Raw genomic sequence first — 17048 nt, forward strand, 5'->3', positions numbered from 1 at the left:
CTTTTCCATTAGTCTACTTTTTGTGCATTGATGCATTATGATCCATCTAAGTCCTCATTTTCTCTAAACTCAAATTACTTACCCGCTGATTTGTTTACTCATTTGTTTAACAGACATTTGTTTCAGATTCATTGGACTACTTTTTAGCACATTTCCCCATTTAAAAACTTTAAAAACATGGATCCAATCATTATCAGGTGTCACTTTTACTCACAAAAGTATCATTCAGGAACATTTATGTCACTCTGTCTGCATTACCATGGAATCAATATAATGAAGTGTTCCAAAGCAAATAGGTTAAAGATGCACTAACTCTAATATATGATATGCTTCTTATGTGAATACAACTGTTATTAATAACCAAATACTATGTAGTATATGCCAGTTTTCAGCCTTGTTGTTAAAGTTACGTGCTCTGGTGAGTTATATTATCTGTGACCATTCTTTGCTTTACCAAGAACTTATTTGAACTTTCATCAAACAAGAGGAAAAATATAGCACATGAAGTTACCCCTGAACATTACTTTTTCTTTTTTGAACTTTTGGCTTTAAGAATGTTAGTAGAAAGTCATCTGGGACTGCTAAATATGTTGATTAGAGTCAGATGAGAGGATCCTTGAACAGGGCAGGCTTTGATCAATTCCTTTAAGGATTTTTTAAGATATTCTTTTATTCAGGTGAATAGCATTCTAGGCTGATGAAATAAGAAAAATGGCAAAAATGAGTAGATTGTGTGATGACTAATAATTATGTTAACCCTTCTGGAGAAGAATTAAAAGTAGGCTACAAAAAGAGGTGTGTAGTTTAGGTAGTGAAATATTTGCATGCATGTGCATGCTCCGTCCCTCAGTCATAGATGACTCTTTGTGACCCCATAGGTCACAGACCCTAGCCCATCAGGCTCCTCTGTCCATGGGATTCCCCAGGCAAGGATACTGGAGTGGGTTGCCATTTCCTTTTCCAGTTGATCTTCCTGACCCAGGGATCAAACCCACGTCTCCTGCATCTATTTGGCCAGTGACAAAAGGTTTAGATTTAATGAAGAAAGGAAATTTGCACTAAGTACTCTTGGAATAACACTTAAGAAGACAATTTAAGTGGCTGAACATAGGATGAGTATGGACTCAGAACAGTGAAAGAGAAGACACAGTCCAATATATATAGAACACGGAACATGACGTTGGAGTCTGAAGTGCCGACAGAATGGCCAATCTAAGAATATTGTGTAGCAAGAATTATCAGAATTTGGCAATGACTTGATGAGGCAAGCAAAGTAAAAATGACCTCAGGGTTTTGATTGTCTGAATAGGAAGTATTGAATACAGGAAGATTACTGAAGAATGCATTATGTTAGGATAAGTTGATGATTTGAGAAGAATAATAGTGAGAAGGCATTGGAGCAGAATATAGAAATGTCTTGTAACTCAGTATATGTAGTTCAAGGGTTAAAAACGTATTAAAACTCGATGACTGAATGATTTGTCCAAGGGAATGTGTATAAAAAACAAAGGGCCTTGCTTGGTGATTCTCAGTCAATTGGAGACAAGCATAGCATCCAGCAAAGGACCTCCTAAAGAGATACATGGAAAAGTAAAAGTAGAGAGGAATGAAATGTTTAGTTGGAAGACTGCATCAGTGAAGAGAATATGGGCTGATGCACTCGACTGAAGAAAGTGAAATTGGTTAGAAAGGAAGACAATTAGAGACAAAGGGAAATAAATCCTAATTTGACTCAGGTCAGCTTCTGTAAAGAAGCAGCTATAGTGACTACCCTGGAGTAGAAAAGGAGAAGGATGGGTAGCTACAGGTTGGGGAGTGAACGTTATTACTCTGAAAATGATACAAAGGTAAAATGTACTTCCGGGAATGTTTTGTGTAAACAAATGCCTGGACTAGGTCAAAAGGTTTATAAAATATTGCTTAAGAACACCTATCACATAACAACAGATGGTCTCCCCAGGTGGCGCTAATGGTAAAGATCTCCTTTGTCAATGCAGGAGGCATAGAGATGCAGGTTCAGTTCGTGGGTCATGAAGATCCCCTGGAGGAGGGCATGAAAACCCACTCCAGTATTCTTGCCTGGAGAATCCGAAGGACAAAGGAGCCTGGCAGTTTACAGTCCATAGGGCTGCAGAGTCGGACACAACTGAGGCGACTTAGCATGCAGGCACATAACATAATAGGTACCCAGTAGAAGTTTGTTAAATCAATGGGTCCTCTCTCATCCCTGTCTTGTACACATCCTGTATCTTTTGGTTCATTTTCTGTCATGTACTAATAGGGACCCTGGTGAAACAGTTATATGGAAGCCAGGGGCCATATTGTAAGCAGTTCCTAAGGGATATGGGAGAGAAAAATAGAGGTATTAGGCAAACTCCCCAAAGTACAGAATCACAGAAGGAAAATTTCTAGAGGCAGAAGGGATCTTGCAGGTCACTGAATAGCCCCACCCTCTGATTACACGGCTTTGGATGTGAGGCCCAGTTTTGTTAAATAACTTACCATCTATGTGTCAAGGTTCCGTTCCAGGAAATTGAAACCACACCAGCTATTTTAAGCATGAAAGGATTTAATATAAAGAATTAAGTGTACATTTAGATTCTCGGAAGGACTGGAAGAGTGACCATTTAGGCTTGGGCTCCAGGACTGGTTCTCAGAACGATGCAGCTGATTGGTCCTCCTGGGCAGCTGCTGCTGCTTCTCCAGTCAGGGAGGGGAGAAGGAGCGAGCTATCCCTGGGCCTGTTGACCCCAAGAAGCTGCTACTGAAGGTGCTCTCTGAGGATAACAAACTGGCAGTACTGCGACCGTACTTGGCTCAGCATCTACACAGCTGGCAACCAGATCCAGGATGTTACTACAGAAAACCCCAGTCCCCACAGTGTCTCCCCAACCACACTTGCCACTTCTGAGTTCACATCTTCCCTGAGGACATCTAATCGGCTTAACCAAAGGCTCACCTGGGAGCCTAGCAGTAAATACACTGGGGACTCACAGCTCCTGCAAGAGGACACAACACAAGGACGCTGGCATGGGTGTCCATGTCCCATCATCAGATTCACACCCCTACGTCCTCGACCAGGAAAGCTCATCACTGCAGGAGAATGTGGGGGGCCTGTCTTGCCGTCTCACTGTTACCATCAAAGCTATGTGCACACAAGAGAATTATGTAGATTCAGCTCTCCTTCTAGAAAAATCACCTTCCGATGTTGAGAGACCTCAAGGTAAGGCAGCCACTTAATCTGTTTAAACTGGGCCACATTTGAAAATGGAGAGAAAAAACTACTCCTATTTATGCCAGGATAATTGGCACAATGGAGCAGGGCATGGCAACTCACTCCGATATTCTTACCTGGAGAATGCCATGGACACGGGAGCCTGGCATGCTACAGTCCTTAGGGTTGCAAAGAGTCAGACACCACTGAAGCAACTTAGGATTCATGCACGCAACAGGCATGATACAGAACTCTTCCCAAGAAAACAAACTCCAAGCCTGTCTGCAAAATATGTAAGCTTCTTCATGATCCTGCTTCAACCTCCTTCAGTGACCACATCTGTCAACACAAATAAATCTTCACTTTACTTTTTGCTCCATCCTCTTTAAAGTTCCCCGAGAGTATCAGTTCTGTTCAGGTCTTCTGCACACACTAGGTCTTTGCCTGGAATGGCCCTCAGTGTATCTCCATATATCTGACTTCTGCGCATCTTTCAAAATCCAGGGCTGCTGTCACCTCCTCTGTTGAAATGTCCTCAGATTCTTCCAGGTTACATGCTTTACCTTGTATGAAAGTATCTGTTTATATTTCTTTCCTGTTAAGCTGTAACCACCTCAGTGACAGAAACTGGGTTTATTCATCCTTTATTCCTAGAAACCAGATCAGATTCTGTATGGAAAAAGTGCTCACGAAATGTTTGGAAATAGATGGATGGACGGAATTAAGGTAGAGAGGAAAGAAATAGGGAATGAAGCGAGCAAGGAACTGAAAGAAAGGATGTGGACGGAGGGGAAACGAGAGCAGGAGGAAAAGAGGTAATGAGCCTTTTCTAGTGATTCTAACATTTTTCATCTGTGAGGATTCTCCTCATATTTCCAATCTATGGAAGGTGAAAGTGAAAGTGAAGTCACTCAGTCACGTCCAACTCTTTGTGACCCCATGGACTGTGGGCTACCAGGCTTATCTGTCCATGGGATTTTCCAGGCAAGAGTACCAGAGTGGGTTGCCATTTCCTTCTCCAGGGGATCTTCCTAACCCAGGTATTGAACCTGGGTCTCCCGCATTGCAGGCAGATACTTTACCCTCTGAGCCACCAGGGAAGGGTCTTTCAAATTACTGAATGAGTTGAGATGAAATCCGTTCACACTCATTTAGAAATAGACTTGCTGCTAGTGGTCTGGATTTCCCATCTGATACTTAAAAAAATTATCAGCATTTATTGACTTTGATGACAATTCATTGGTCAGTGACTTCATCCCATCTATGTTAATCTATCCAATATGTTATTCTTCAATTTTAGTTGAACATATAAATGTTTAGATTTCTTGCACTCAAACTGCAAGAAGACCTTTAAAATCTAGAAAGACAAATTTAGATGCAATCATTACTAGTTTGTACATCAATGAATCTTTCTTGTCTCTCTCTCTCTTTTTTTTTCAGTTATCTCAAGATGATTTCTTTCTTGAGTGAGTAGTTTCATCTTGCTTGTTGTGGCCTTTTTGTTGATTTTAAGGGATGGCCCACAATGAACCTGATTTATAGAATTTATTTCTGGGCTTCACTTCTGTAACATGACTTCCTGAAGTTTGCCCCCTATTTTCTATCAGCTAAATGTGATTCTTTTAAAAAAAACAGTCTAGCTCTTTTAAGTCTCTGGAAAACTCAGTGCAAAATATTTGCAGTGGCTGTTTCAAACATTGTATTCTTTGGACTGTAAAGTGATACCTATGTTTGCTAAGGTTTTAATTTTTTGAAATTGCTCCATGTTTGTGTTAAGTAATAAGCAGATTTGCAAGGGAAGGGTGCTACTCTTGGAAGACACTTTCTTTCTTGTTTACAGGGTAGGCCTCTTGGCTTAGCCAGCTTGTAACGAACAGAGAAATTCACATTGTTTTATGAGAAAGATGAATAGACTTTTTTTTTTTTGAGATTTCCTGAATACTGCTCAGTTTTCAATTTCTCTTCCTTCGTATGATGCTGCATGTGAAAGTACATAGTCCAGAATATTTAATATCTCATAAAAGTACAGTTTTTGTATTAAAAGAGTATTGTCAAGGCTACACTGAACATGTTACTACTACCTAACTTCCATAAGTCCAACTAAATGTATATGGAAATTTTACTTAGAAAACTGTAACTTCTAGCAGTATCCGATTAGTAGGATGTAGTATCTGCCAAAGTTAAACTATGATTTTAGCTGAATAAGAGCAACAGAAGAAACAAACTAGGGAACAGATTACTAATAGAGAATTTCTTATATTTAAAATGATATAAACAGCATAAATAACTTGGGACATTTTTATTATAAACAATATTTATATTAAATATAAATTTAATTGTTACCATCCTTTTCAGAGAACTTTACAGCCTAAGAATAGTTTATTAAAGAAAAGGGAAGGAAAATTAGTGACTACAGCAAGAGGGGTATAGATGGGTTTATCTATCAGGGTTCTTTTATTTTCAGTTATAGGAACTAACATCAAACTGTCTTTGGCAAGAATTGTTTTCCAAAGTGGTAAGAGAAGAAAAGCAGGTGGTAGTATTGTCTAATGACTCACAAAACTGAAAAATCAAGATTTAAAGAGTGGTTGAATCCAGAGTCTCAATGACATCATTGGAATATAACTATTGTCTCCATTAATAATCTTCACTTTCTTCTTCTTGTGCTAAATTTAAACCAACAACTCTCTAATGCTCACCCCAAGCACATTCACTGCTACATTCTGCCAGTTTATAAGCCCAGAAGAGAGAACTTCTCTTTCCTAATAGTTCCAAATAAAGCAGTTGTATATCATGGTTTCAGTGCCATGATATACAACCATCTGCCCATCCAATTACTAGAGTCAGGGAAATGGAATATAGTACTTGGGCATGCCTGGATCAATTTCCACTCCTAGACCTGAGTGTTCAGGGGTGGAGTGGGGAAGTGAAGCCAGGAGGGTATAGATTAATGTAACTATTTGAATTCCTGGAGAAAGACAGATGCCTCACACCTAGAGTTGCCATATATAGAAAATGAAAATATAGAATTCTCATTTAAAATGGAATATTAGATAAACATGGAAGAAATTCTTAGAATCAGGTAGGTCCTGTCATAATATTTGGGACATACTTATACAAAAAAAATTGTTGTCTATCTGACATTTGAATTAAACAGAGAATACAGTATTTTGTCTGACAACCCTGCCCACACCCAAACATTTCAATGCTTTATTCAAGAAATGGTTGGAATAGAGCTGAGCAAGCAACAGTGGTGAGTCCACTACTATAGTAATAAAGAACTGAATGTCTATGCAGACATTACTGGGCCAAAAGAGTGTAGAAGTGTTCTGTAGGCAAGTAGATTACAATAAGAGAGATGAAACATAAAATGCATGAATGCAAAAGAAAAATAAAAGAGACCAATGGAACACTGTTACTAGGCAATGTGGTGTTCCCAGTGTCAACTACAAACTGGCATTTGCCCAGAGCATTGCCAACAACTGAACAACAAAGACATTTGCCATCTGCATCTATGGAGACTGAACCCCATGCTGCTATAGCTGTTGACCTTCACCAACCCCTGAGGGAATTCAGGGTGGAGTGAGGCACTTTCTGCTCCAGGGAATCTGGTGGACAGGTCTTTAGATAGTTGGATGCTTTTAGGAACAGATTTTATGATCTCAATCCTTGCATCTCCTCATGTCTAGTTCAGTTCAGTTCAGTTCAGTCACACAGTCATGTCCAACTCTTTACGACCCCATGGACTGCAGCACGCCAGGCTTCCCTGTCCATCACCAATTCTCAGAGCTTGCTCAAACTCACATCCATAGAGTCAGTGATGCCATCCAACCATTTCATCCTCTGTCGTCACCTTCTCCTCCTGCCTTCAATCTTTCCTAGCATTATGGTCTTTTACAATGAGTCAGTTGTTCGTATCAGGTGGCCAAAGTATTGGAGTTTCAGCTTCAGCATCAGTCCTTCCAAAGAAGCACTAAATCCCTTCATGGTGACATTAGATCCTCATGACTAACAAAAAACCTTTTGTAAAATGAGTGCTTCACGGTACTCTCCCTTCACCAAAACCTTGTATATGGACTTTCCCCCACTGCTCCTTGGGGAGCAGTCTCTCAGAGCTATCTGAGATGCTGCATCCCAGACTGCAGTCTTCATTTTGCCCCAAATGAAACTTAACTCACAGCTCTCAATTTGTACATCTTTTTTTAGTCAACACCAGTGAATTTGAGGTTCTTGTTTCACAGTGAAAGAATTCAGAGGCAGAGTGGTAAGTAAGAAGTGGATTTACCTAGAGAGAAAAGGGCTTCTCTTGTCTCAGCTGGTAAAGAATCCGCCTGCAATGCAGGAGACTTGGGTTCGATTCCTGGGTTGGGAAGATCCCCTGGAGGAGGGAGAGGCTACCCATTCCAGTATTCTGGCCTTGAGAATTCCATGGACTGTATAGTCTATGGGATCGCAGAGTCAGACATGACTGAGTGACTTTCACTTTCAGGCTGAATGTAGACCATCTCAGAAGGTGAGAGAAAGATCCCAAAAATATGACATGGTTAGTTTTTATGGGTTGGATAATTTTATACACTAATGAGTGGAAGAATTATTCCAGTTATTTGGGGAAAGAAGCAGGGATTTCCAAGAATTGGGCAACTGTCTACTTTTTGACTTTTTATGGTTAGCTTCTCCTCTTGAAAGAGGAGAGGGAAAAAGTTGGCTTAAAACTCATCATTCAGAAAACTACAGTCATGGCATCTGGTCCCATCACTTCATGGGAAATAGATGGGGAAACAATGGAAACAGTGACAGACTTTATTTTGGGGGGCTCCAAAATTACTGCAGATGGTGACTGTAGCCAGGAAATTAAAAGATGCGTGCTCCTTAGAAGAAAGGTTATGACCAACCTAGACAGCATTATTAAAAATTAGAGACATTACTTTGCCGACAAAGGTCCATCTAGTCAAAGCTATGGTTTTTCCAGCAGTCATGTATGGATGTGAGAGCTGGACTATAAAAAAAGCTGAGCACCATAGAAGTGATGCTTTTGAACTCTGGTGTTGGAGAAGACTCTTGAGAGTCCCTTGGACTGCAAGGAGATCCAACCAGTCCATCGTAAAGGAAATTAGTCCTGAATATTCATTGAAAGGACTGATACTGAAGCTGAGAAGGGGATGACAGAGGGTGAGATGGCTGGATGGCATCACCAACTCGATGGGCATGAGTCTGAGTAAACTCCGGGAATTGGTGATGGACAGGGAGGCCTGGCGTGCTGCGATTCATGGGGTCTCAAAGAGTCAGGCATGACTGAGCGACTGAATTGAACTGAACTGAAGGTTAGCTTCAGAACTGTCCTGGCACTGGTGGGTGTGTTGTTTGGCATATTAATATATTACAATGAGCGCATAATGAGGCTCAAGGTCTACGGAAATCAGGAATCTGCCATCTTGGATCTAATTGGTTCTTATCAGTTTCTGCCATATCCTGCAGCTATGGCCTTTTTTTTAAAGGTTGTACCCTGACCCCTTCTCTCCATTTCACTGGGAAGAGGAGGACTTGAAAAGAAGGATTCACCAATGTGAGTTGCCTGTGCAACTTCCATTTCGCCCTCTTCTTTTATTTCAAGGCCTTCTGCTTTCATGTTTTTAAAATAGAATCTCAGTACTCTTCATGAACACATACTTTTCCTAAACATCTACTTCAGAGGAGGTCAGCTTCAGTTGCAGAAGTTGATTTCTGATTGGAATAAGACATGTGTGGGTTTGGTTCTTATCTTTGAATGATTTTTACATGGCCCTGTGATTCAATGCCAACCACTGAAACATGTAGTTAAATGTACCAGAGGGCATCTAGGAAAGATTTTTGCCTACTTTTAAGAAATACATGAAAAAAAGATAGAATTTGTGATACCTGATTGTGATGGGGATTTGGTGCAGCCATTCTGAAAGCTAATCTGAAGACAGCCTGTATATCAAGAATGGCAGGATATGAAAAGGATGTAAAGAACTGTGTACTTGATATACTGATGAACTCAGTAGTCCAGGAATCACCCTACCTCTGGACCTCTTGTAATGCAAATTAATATATTTCCTGATTACTTGGGACACTTTTAAGTTGTCTTTATTTGCAGCTAAAAACATTCTAACTGACATATGCACAAACACAGGATTTTCTGTATATTGGACATTGCGATGACTTTTCTATTTTGTTTGTTTGCCAATGATTACAAACTCAAATCATGAAAACATTTTTTTTCCTACTTAAAAGGTAAGTTTTCTATTTAAAAAATACCATATGCTTTCGTTTAAAGTAGTCAGTGAAAACAAAAGCAAACATGTATTTTAGAATTAGAACTTTAGGGAAAAGAAATCATGGAAACTAATATTCATTCAATGGTAATGTCTTTTTTTTTTAAAAAAGCAGCAGTTACTTAATGAAACTTCAGAACTGACATCATAAATTGGCCTTAATATACTTCTTTGAACTATCATTATGGAATTTCCCAGTTGGTGAAGGGTTCGGCTGCTTTTCACAGAATCCTTTTATATCTTGGTAGAATGGTGTCCCCATATATGTGGAGATGCTGTTACTCAATCTTTTTAGAATCATAACAATAGTTGCTCGGTCACTCAGTCATGTCCAACTCTTTGCGACCCTGTGGACTATAGCCTGCCAGATTTGTCTGTCCATGGGATTTCCCAGACAATATTGGAATGGGTTGTCATGCTCTCGTCCAGGGGATCTTCTGGACCCAGAGACAGAACCTCAGTCTCCTGCACTGCAGACAGATTCTTTACCTCTGAGCTACCAGGGAAGCCCAATAACAACATAAGTTTATTTAAATTTGTTATCAGTGGAAAAATCGCTATTGGGTGATACAAACAGGTCAACACAATAACTTAACTCCTCTCTGCTTCTGACCTTACCAGATGACATGTGTTGGATTTTACACCTATTTTTAGCTCTCATCTTAGGTTCTCCACCTACCGTTGGAAAATCTAGCTGTGACATTCCAGTCACTTCATTTTCACAGCAGGAGTCTGTTCATGAAGAATGCCAAATTTCTTCTTATAGATCCATTCAGTGTTTATTGTTACTGCCAAACATTTTCTTCCTCATTTTCTGAAGTGGAGGCACTACAGAGAAATCTGCTGTGAGACGTTTTGGTAAAGTGAATCTTACTTTATCACTCACTTATTAACATGACATTAACTTGCATTTCCAAAAGGAGTAGGAGAGCAGAGGGTGGAGGGAATATACAGAATAAAATTAAACAGTGTCAATGTCATATCTATTAAGACCTGATATAGTGACATATAAAAGAAAACCCACATATGGCCTATGCACAATGGAAGTGCTATCCCCCTTACACTTTGTATAACAAAGTCTGATGCTAGGTAGCCCAGGGCTAGGATGCCAGCTCCATAAAAATGTTGGGGTATCTGATCCCTTCTTTATAGCTACTCTACCAAACCAAGTACATGCCTTGAATCCAAGGTTATCTCAAAGAACTCCTGGGCCAGGCAGCTGGAAGGATTACTAAGTAAAGGACCAAAGGTGCTCACCTACTAAGATGAATTACATTCCTTTGAGGAACTTGCATAGAAGCCTCTCATACGAACCATGTCAAGCCACTGAGGTGTAAGCAGTACTTTGGTTTATATCTCATTGACTTATCCCAAATCAGGTGTGGTCCTTAGTCACAAGGAAGTCTGCAAGTGACTTTTAGCTGGATTTATTTTTACCTCACTTAGAATTGCCATTCTTCCTTAGGCATAAGGAATAGCTGTAGGGTAGATGATTCTATCATATTTTCTATCATAGTATGATTAAGATTGTATTCCAGCCCCAGAGATCCAGAATTTGATCAGCACTTGTACCTTTCAAGTTTTAACTTTTTCCCCCTGTTATTTTTCACATCAAAAAAATTTTTTCCAGAATGGGAAGTGATTTCACCAATCTACACTTAGATTTCCTATAAATATAAGTAAGCATGCAAACATGCCATATTCCATCCTGAAAATGTCTTAAGCCCAAATGTTATAATCCACCAAGCAGATTTTATTCTATTTTACCTACTTGGTGAATTCAAAATTCTGATTTAACACTAAAGATAACTGTATTTGTTATTACTTGATTGGTCACATGTTTGCCCCCAAACACTTCATATTTTCCATAAAAATAGGCTTTTATAATAAAATCTTTTTTTTTTTTTCATGAAAGTTCATTTACAGCAAGTCAGAAGCTGCAGGGGTACAAAAAAGGATATAATCAAAATATTTCAAAAATACTAAATTCTTATCAGAGCTTTCAAGCTAAGTTTCAAAACTTACATTTTCCAAAAAGTTTGAAAAATAGAAAACTCACTCGTTAGTGCTAAGGGAATTGCCTTTGATATTTCTGTGAAGCTTGAAAAGGTGCTCTAAGGAATAGTTTTTGTAATGAAGTGTGGGAAATAGTAGTAGCACACTATAGCTATTGCAGGGCCTTAATTATTGATGGCTATATCGACATGAGTTTGAGTAAACTCCTGGAGTTGGCGATGGACAGGGAGGCCTGGCATGCTGCAGTCCATGGGGTCGCAAATAGTCAGACACGACTGAGCAACTGAACTGAACTGGTATCTTCAGATTCTCTGTTTTTCTGTTAATTCTGTTATCATATCAGTCACTTTTGCTATCCAACGCAGCCACAGCCCTTCAAATCACCTTAAATTCACTTACTTAAGCAGGAAGCCAACAAGGTATCATAAGAGATCCAGAGTTTGGAAGACCCAACACAGAATGTCACTATAGTTTCACTTCTTAAACTTGCCTATTGACATCTCTGTGATTCATCAGTCCCTAAAGCAGCAAACAGATCTGATAGGGAGTGTTTGGACATGATTAACATCATATGTGTATGTGTTTGTGTGTTAGCTGATTAGTCGTGTCTGACTCTGATATGCTGTGGACTGTAGCCCGGCAGGCTCCTCTGTCCTTGGAATTCTCCAGGCAAGAATATTGGAGTGGGTTACCTTTCCCTTCTCCAAGGGATCTTCCCAACCCAGTGGCTGAACCCAAGTCTTCCACATTGCAGGCAGATTCTTTACCATCTGAGCTACCAGGGAAGCCCGATTAGCATCATATTCACCTTCAATTGTTCTTATTCCTGTAGTTATGGGGACACAAAGAGAATGTCAGAATTAGACACAGAGGTATCTAAACTTTTGTCAAATTGTGTGTCTGCTTTTTTTATATACTATATTTTTAAACACTGTATGTTTGTTTTTCGCTAGCTGGGTCTTCTTTGTTGCACACGGGCTTTCTCTAGTTGCAGTGAGAGTGGTTAGTTACTCTTGGTTGTGGTGCACAAGCTTCTAATTGCAGTGGCTTCTCTAGGGTGGCTTCACACCCTAGAGTGCAGGTTCAGTAGTTATGGCACACAGGCTTAGTTGCCCCATGGCACGTGGGTCTTCCCAGACCAGGAATCAAATCCATGTCCCCTGCATTGGCCAGTGAATTCTTAACCGCTGGACCACCAGGGAAGTCTGTGTGTCCGCTTTTAAACTCTGAAGCTTCATAAAAGCGCGAATTATTAACAATGCATGCGTGCTAAGTCGCTTCAGTCGTGTCGGACTCTATGCGACCTTATGGACTGCAGCCCACCAGGCTTATCTGTCCACAGGATTCTCTAGGGAAGAATACTGGAATGGGTTGCCATTAGGTATGTTCTAATACCCTCATTGGGATTCCCAGGTGGTACCAGTGGTGAAGAACCCGCCTGCAAATGCAGGAGACACGGGGAATGCAAGTTTGATCCCTGAGTTGGGAAGATTCCCCGGAGAAGGAAATGACAACCCACTCCAGTTCTTGCCTGGAAGATACCATGGGCAGAGGAGCCGGGTGGGCTACAGTCAGTGGAGCTGCAAAGAGCTGGACATGACTGAAATGCCTTAGTAGGTACACATGCACTCAGTACCCTGACTAGGTCTACTTAGTGTATGACCTGTGGACACTTCCACAAGTTTTAGCTTGTGTGATTGTTTGTGACTACAGAACACAAATTCAGCTTCATTCTGAATATGAATCTGGTGAACGTGAAAGTGAAGTCTCTCAGTTGTGTCCGACTCTGCGACCCCATGGACTGTAGCCTACCAGGCTCCTACGTCTATGGGGTTTACCAGGCAAGAATACTGGAGTGAGTTGCCATTTCCTTCTCCAGGAGATCTTCCCAACCCAGGGATTGAACCTGGGTCTCCCGCATTGTAGGCAGACGCTTTACCGTCTGAGCTACCAGGGATCCAACTGTGTAATTCCCAGAATTAACATGTAAAGAATTTTTAACTTTCTCAGGATCTGCCAGACATTAGTACTCAATAAATACGCATTGAGTGAAGATCAATGCTATTTCTAAACTAACTCTTTCCAGCTTGATATTAGGCTTTTAATCTACTAAAAAGTTTGTCTCATTGGTGGTGGTTTAGTTGCTAAGCCGTGTCCGACTCTTGCAACCCCGTGGACTGTAACCTGCCAGGCTCTTCTGTCCATGGGATTTTCCAGGCAAGATTGAATTTAATCCTAATTTTAACTGGAAGTAAGCATTCTAGCTTCTCCTCTGCTTTATCTACTTTGTGCTCCACAGGGGATACTGTTACCCTTATTTGTTCTAAAGTTATCAGCATTTCATATTTTCCTTTACTAATTCCAGATTTTTTTCTCACCTTTATTTCAAAACAAATATAACCATTTTATCTTTGAAATATAAAATAAAATGTAGGAAGCTTTAAAAAGTGTAGAAATCTTAACGGGAAATCATCACCACCATAACCATCATCATAGTAGTAGTAGCAGAACTATTTGTTGAGCACTTATGACTAAGTACTGTATAAACTATTTTTACTAATGTTAATCCGAATCACAGCAACTCTGCAAAGTAGGTATCATTATCCCATTTTACAGATGAGAAAACTGAGGCTCAGAGAGGTTAGTTTTAAGTAAAGTCATGCTGCTTGGATATGACACTGCCAGGATTTGAAGCCAGTTATATCTGATCATTATATTTTAACGTAGACGTACTAGGAAAAACTCCTTGTGAATGAAGATATTTCACAGCCTCAGAACAATTTGTAATTAATGTGGAGGTGTATAAATAAAATCACCATAAGTTATTCCACTACTGTGTTTTTTTTTTTTTTTAATGTTTGACATTTTCCCACTTTAGGAATCCCAGAAAAGACCACTGTACAGCACAGGAGGAAATAGGGGCAGAAGTGTTCTTGATTGAATAAAAGCAATGGTTGAAATAAAAAGACTTCCTTCTTGAGTTCCTCATGCAATGAAAAAATAGATTCTCTTCTCTTACCAGAAAACCACCAATTTGAGGAGGGATGCAAAGGCCAAACCAAAGGTGTCTTGCTTAGAGCAGGATGAACTGTCCTTCTGAAATAGGTATTCAGCCTTCTTCATTCATACATCAGACTTAATGACATGATGACATTGCTGGGATATTTCCATTGGAGACTGTCACTGACAGTTCTGCCAAAGAGAGCCATTTTTAGCACTGGGAGTTTGTGTATGAATTTCCTATTTGTACACTGGCTATCACAATCTTTCACATTCTCAGTGTCTGAAGAGACTGAGGTTGAATAGGAAAGTTGTTTGCAGGTGTAGTCTCCTGCCCTCAGCGTGGGTTTACAGCTCTTAAAAACAACTTTTGAGGAAAGCTTTCTGTTTGATGTGGACAGTGGCGAGAGTTATGTACATACCATGGAGCCAATGTGATTCCCTTATGAGGAGAAGGTTCGCAGCTAATGATCTAGCATTTGAGCTTGGGTCAAAGTGAGTTACAGTCTAGTTTTCTAACCTGAGTGGTCATATTCAGAGCCTCTACTCATACTTACAGGGGAGGGTACTGCTGCTTCTCTATATTTTTTAAAAGTGGAAAGAGTATGAGTGAGACCTCTACTTCTGCAATTCAGTTCCCATGTGGCTAAGGCTTGGTCATCAATCTTCTTGACCAAGAGACACCACTTTTTCCCCCTCAGCTTTACTAAAACCACAGAGGTGGAGAGGAAAATGTCTATTCGTTAATGTCAGACACCAATTCAAATGGCTTACAGGCCTCAGTACAACATTAAATAAGCCTTCGTATAAACCATGAGTCAGAATTGTTTCTGTCAAACTTGTTTTTAGATATGTGGCTGTTTTAGTCATCGAGGCAGTATGTAAAATAAAATCCTTTCCAGGTTTTATATATTTGAAATGGGAATGAGGATTCTTTCAGTTCTATATTAGCAGTTTTCATTAATATCTTTTTTAGTATTTCAGGAATTATATTTTATTTTTTTAATGCACCAAAACATTTTCTTCACCAAAACTATGATAATCGAAATCTGAGATAATTAGAACCTGAAAATGCCTCTCTTACTCTCTTTCTCTCCAGGCAGGTAGGTAAGTAGATAGAAAGATATTCTAGAGATAAGTATGTGTCTATGTATATGTATATCTATTTGGAAAGTAAAAAAATTAAATTCCTTCCACAGCATAAAATAAAATTTTTATAATTCTATTTTTCTTATAGTTAATTTTGTGACTGATTTTTTTAACTTAAGTATCTCACAGATTCAGATATGTACCTATCAAAGCGGCCTGCTATCCAGATGAAGGCCAGTAAAATGTGGAAGACCTGTAGTGTCTGCCTAACAGCATTCACTAGAAAACCATACTTATAAAAAATAAAGTAATATATGGTGACTGATCATCATACCACTAAATGCTGTTGTGTTGCCATGCTATAATTTTATTTTTAAGCTGAGGCTACTGGAAAAAGAAGCAGTTTGGACTTATGTGATGCAAATTCCATAGTCCATGATGAAAGTAACTTAAGCTAACCACTGTAAACTTATCAATCTCTGACTTTGAAATTAATAGCCTCCATTTATTTAATAATTGCTTAGCCCGCACATGTTCTATATCCCCATTTCCTGTGCTCTGCACCAAGGATACAGCTGGAGGAAATCAGAACTCCTCTGTTCCTCCTACAACCATACATCCTGCACTGCTTTCTGTGCAGGAATACTATTTTGCCCTGTGTTGTTCCGTGTTGAGTTTACAGGACACCTCTCTGATCACGTGTGCATGTGCACATTATTGAAGGCATAAACTGACAAGCAGCATCTTGGTGACTGTGGATGATAATGATAGGCGCCCCAAGAACATCCTTTTTTTTTTTTTTGTAAGAAGTCCTTAGAAGGCCCATTGGGAAAACTGAAATGCCTGGATTCCTTTTGTTTCTTAATAGAGTCGGATCTGGAAGGCCTTGATGATCTAGGTACTGTTTACAGCAGCATTGACCAGCAGCTGAATGAAACCATGAGGCGCCGCAGACACGCAGGAGAAAATGATTACAACATCGAGGTTCTGCTGGGAGTGGATGACTCTGTGGTCCGTTTCCATGGCAAAGAGCACGTCCAAAACTACCTCCTCACCCTGATGAACATTGTGAGTAGTGACTCCCTTTCTGAGGCTTTTTGTTCTTTTAATTCACTTCTGTTTTGCTCTGGTCTTTTGGAAACCTCTATGAGGTCTTCCATGACTACACCCCACATTCAAAATGTGCACGTAACTGCATTCAATTCAAATATTGATCTACAGATTTAACATACAAGATGCAAAGGTAAAGGAAACATGAAGTGAAATTTTCTTTTGCGTGATCAACTATTGATCCATTGTCATCAAAGAGAAATCTTAAATTTAAAAAGTTATAATGGGCTGGAATTATAACATCAATTATGGTTTTCATTTGGTTCTGGGGATAATCAAAACTCTCAGGACTTTGTCCACCTGACTTCATGTGGACCATGAAGAAT

The 17048-nt window shown here is 39.7% G+C and overlaps 1 protein-coding gene and 1 non-coding gene across 6 annotated transcripts in view; one reads left to right on the forward strand and one right to left on the reverse strand.

Moving 5' to 3' along the window:
* The window catches only part of ADAMTS3 (ADAM metallopeptidase with thrombospondin type 1 motif 3), a 270723-nt gene that overhangs the window by 193184 nt on the left and 60491 nt on the right, over positions 1-17048 (forward strand). For 4 of the 5 annotated variants that reach the window (XM_043906512.1, XM_043906510.1, XM_043906511.1 and 1 more), the window contains exon 5: positions 16481-16680. In XM_043906512.1, coding sequence (XP_043762447.1) covers positions 16481-16680 — 200 coding nt within the window. Of the gene's footprint in view, positions 1-14263; positions 14629-16480; positions 16681-17048 lie in introns of those variants that run through there. The other variant, XM_043906514.1, reaches the window with a different exon arrangement.
* On the reverse strand, positions 13409-13480 carry TRNAC-ACA. The gene has a single exon. It is a non-coding gene; the product is annotated as a tRNA-Cys (tRNA).

This window comes from Cervus elaphus, chromosome 6 (genome assembly GCF_910594005.1).
Source record: "Cervus elaphus chromosome 6, mCerEla1.1, whole genome shotgun sequence".
NCBI lineage: Eukaryota > Metazoa > Chordata > Mammalia > Artiodactyla > Cervidae > Cervus > Cervus elaphus.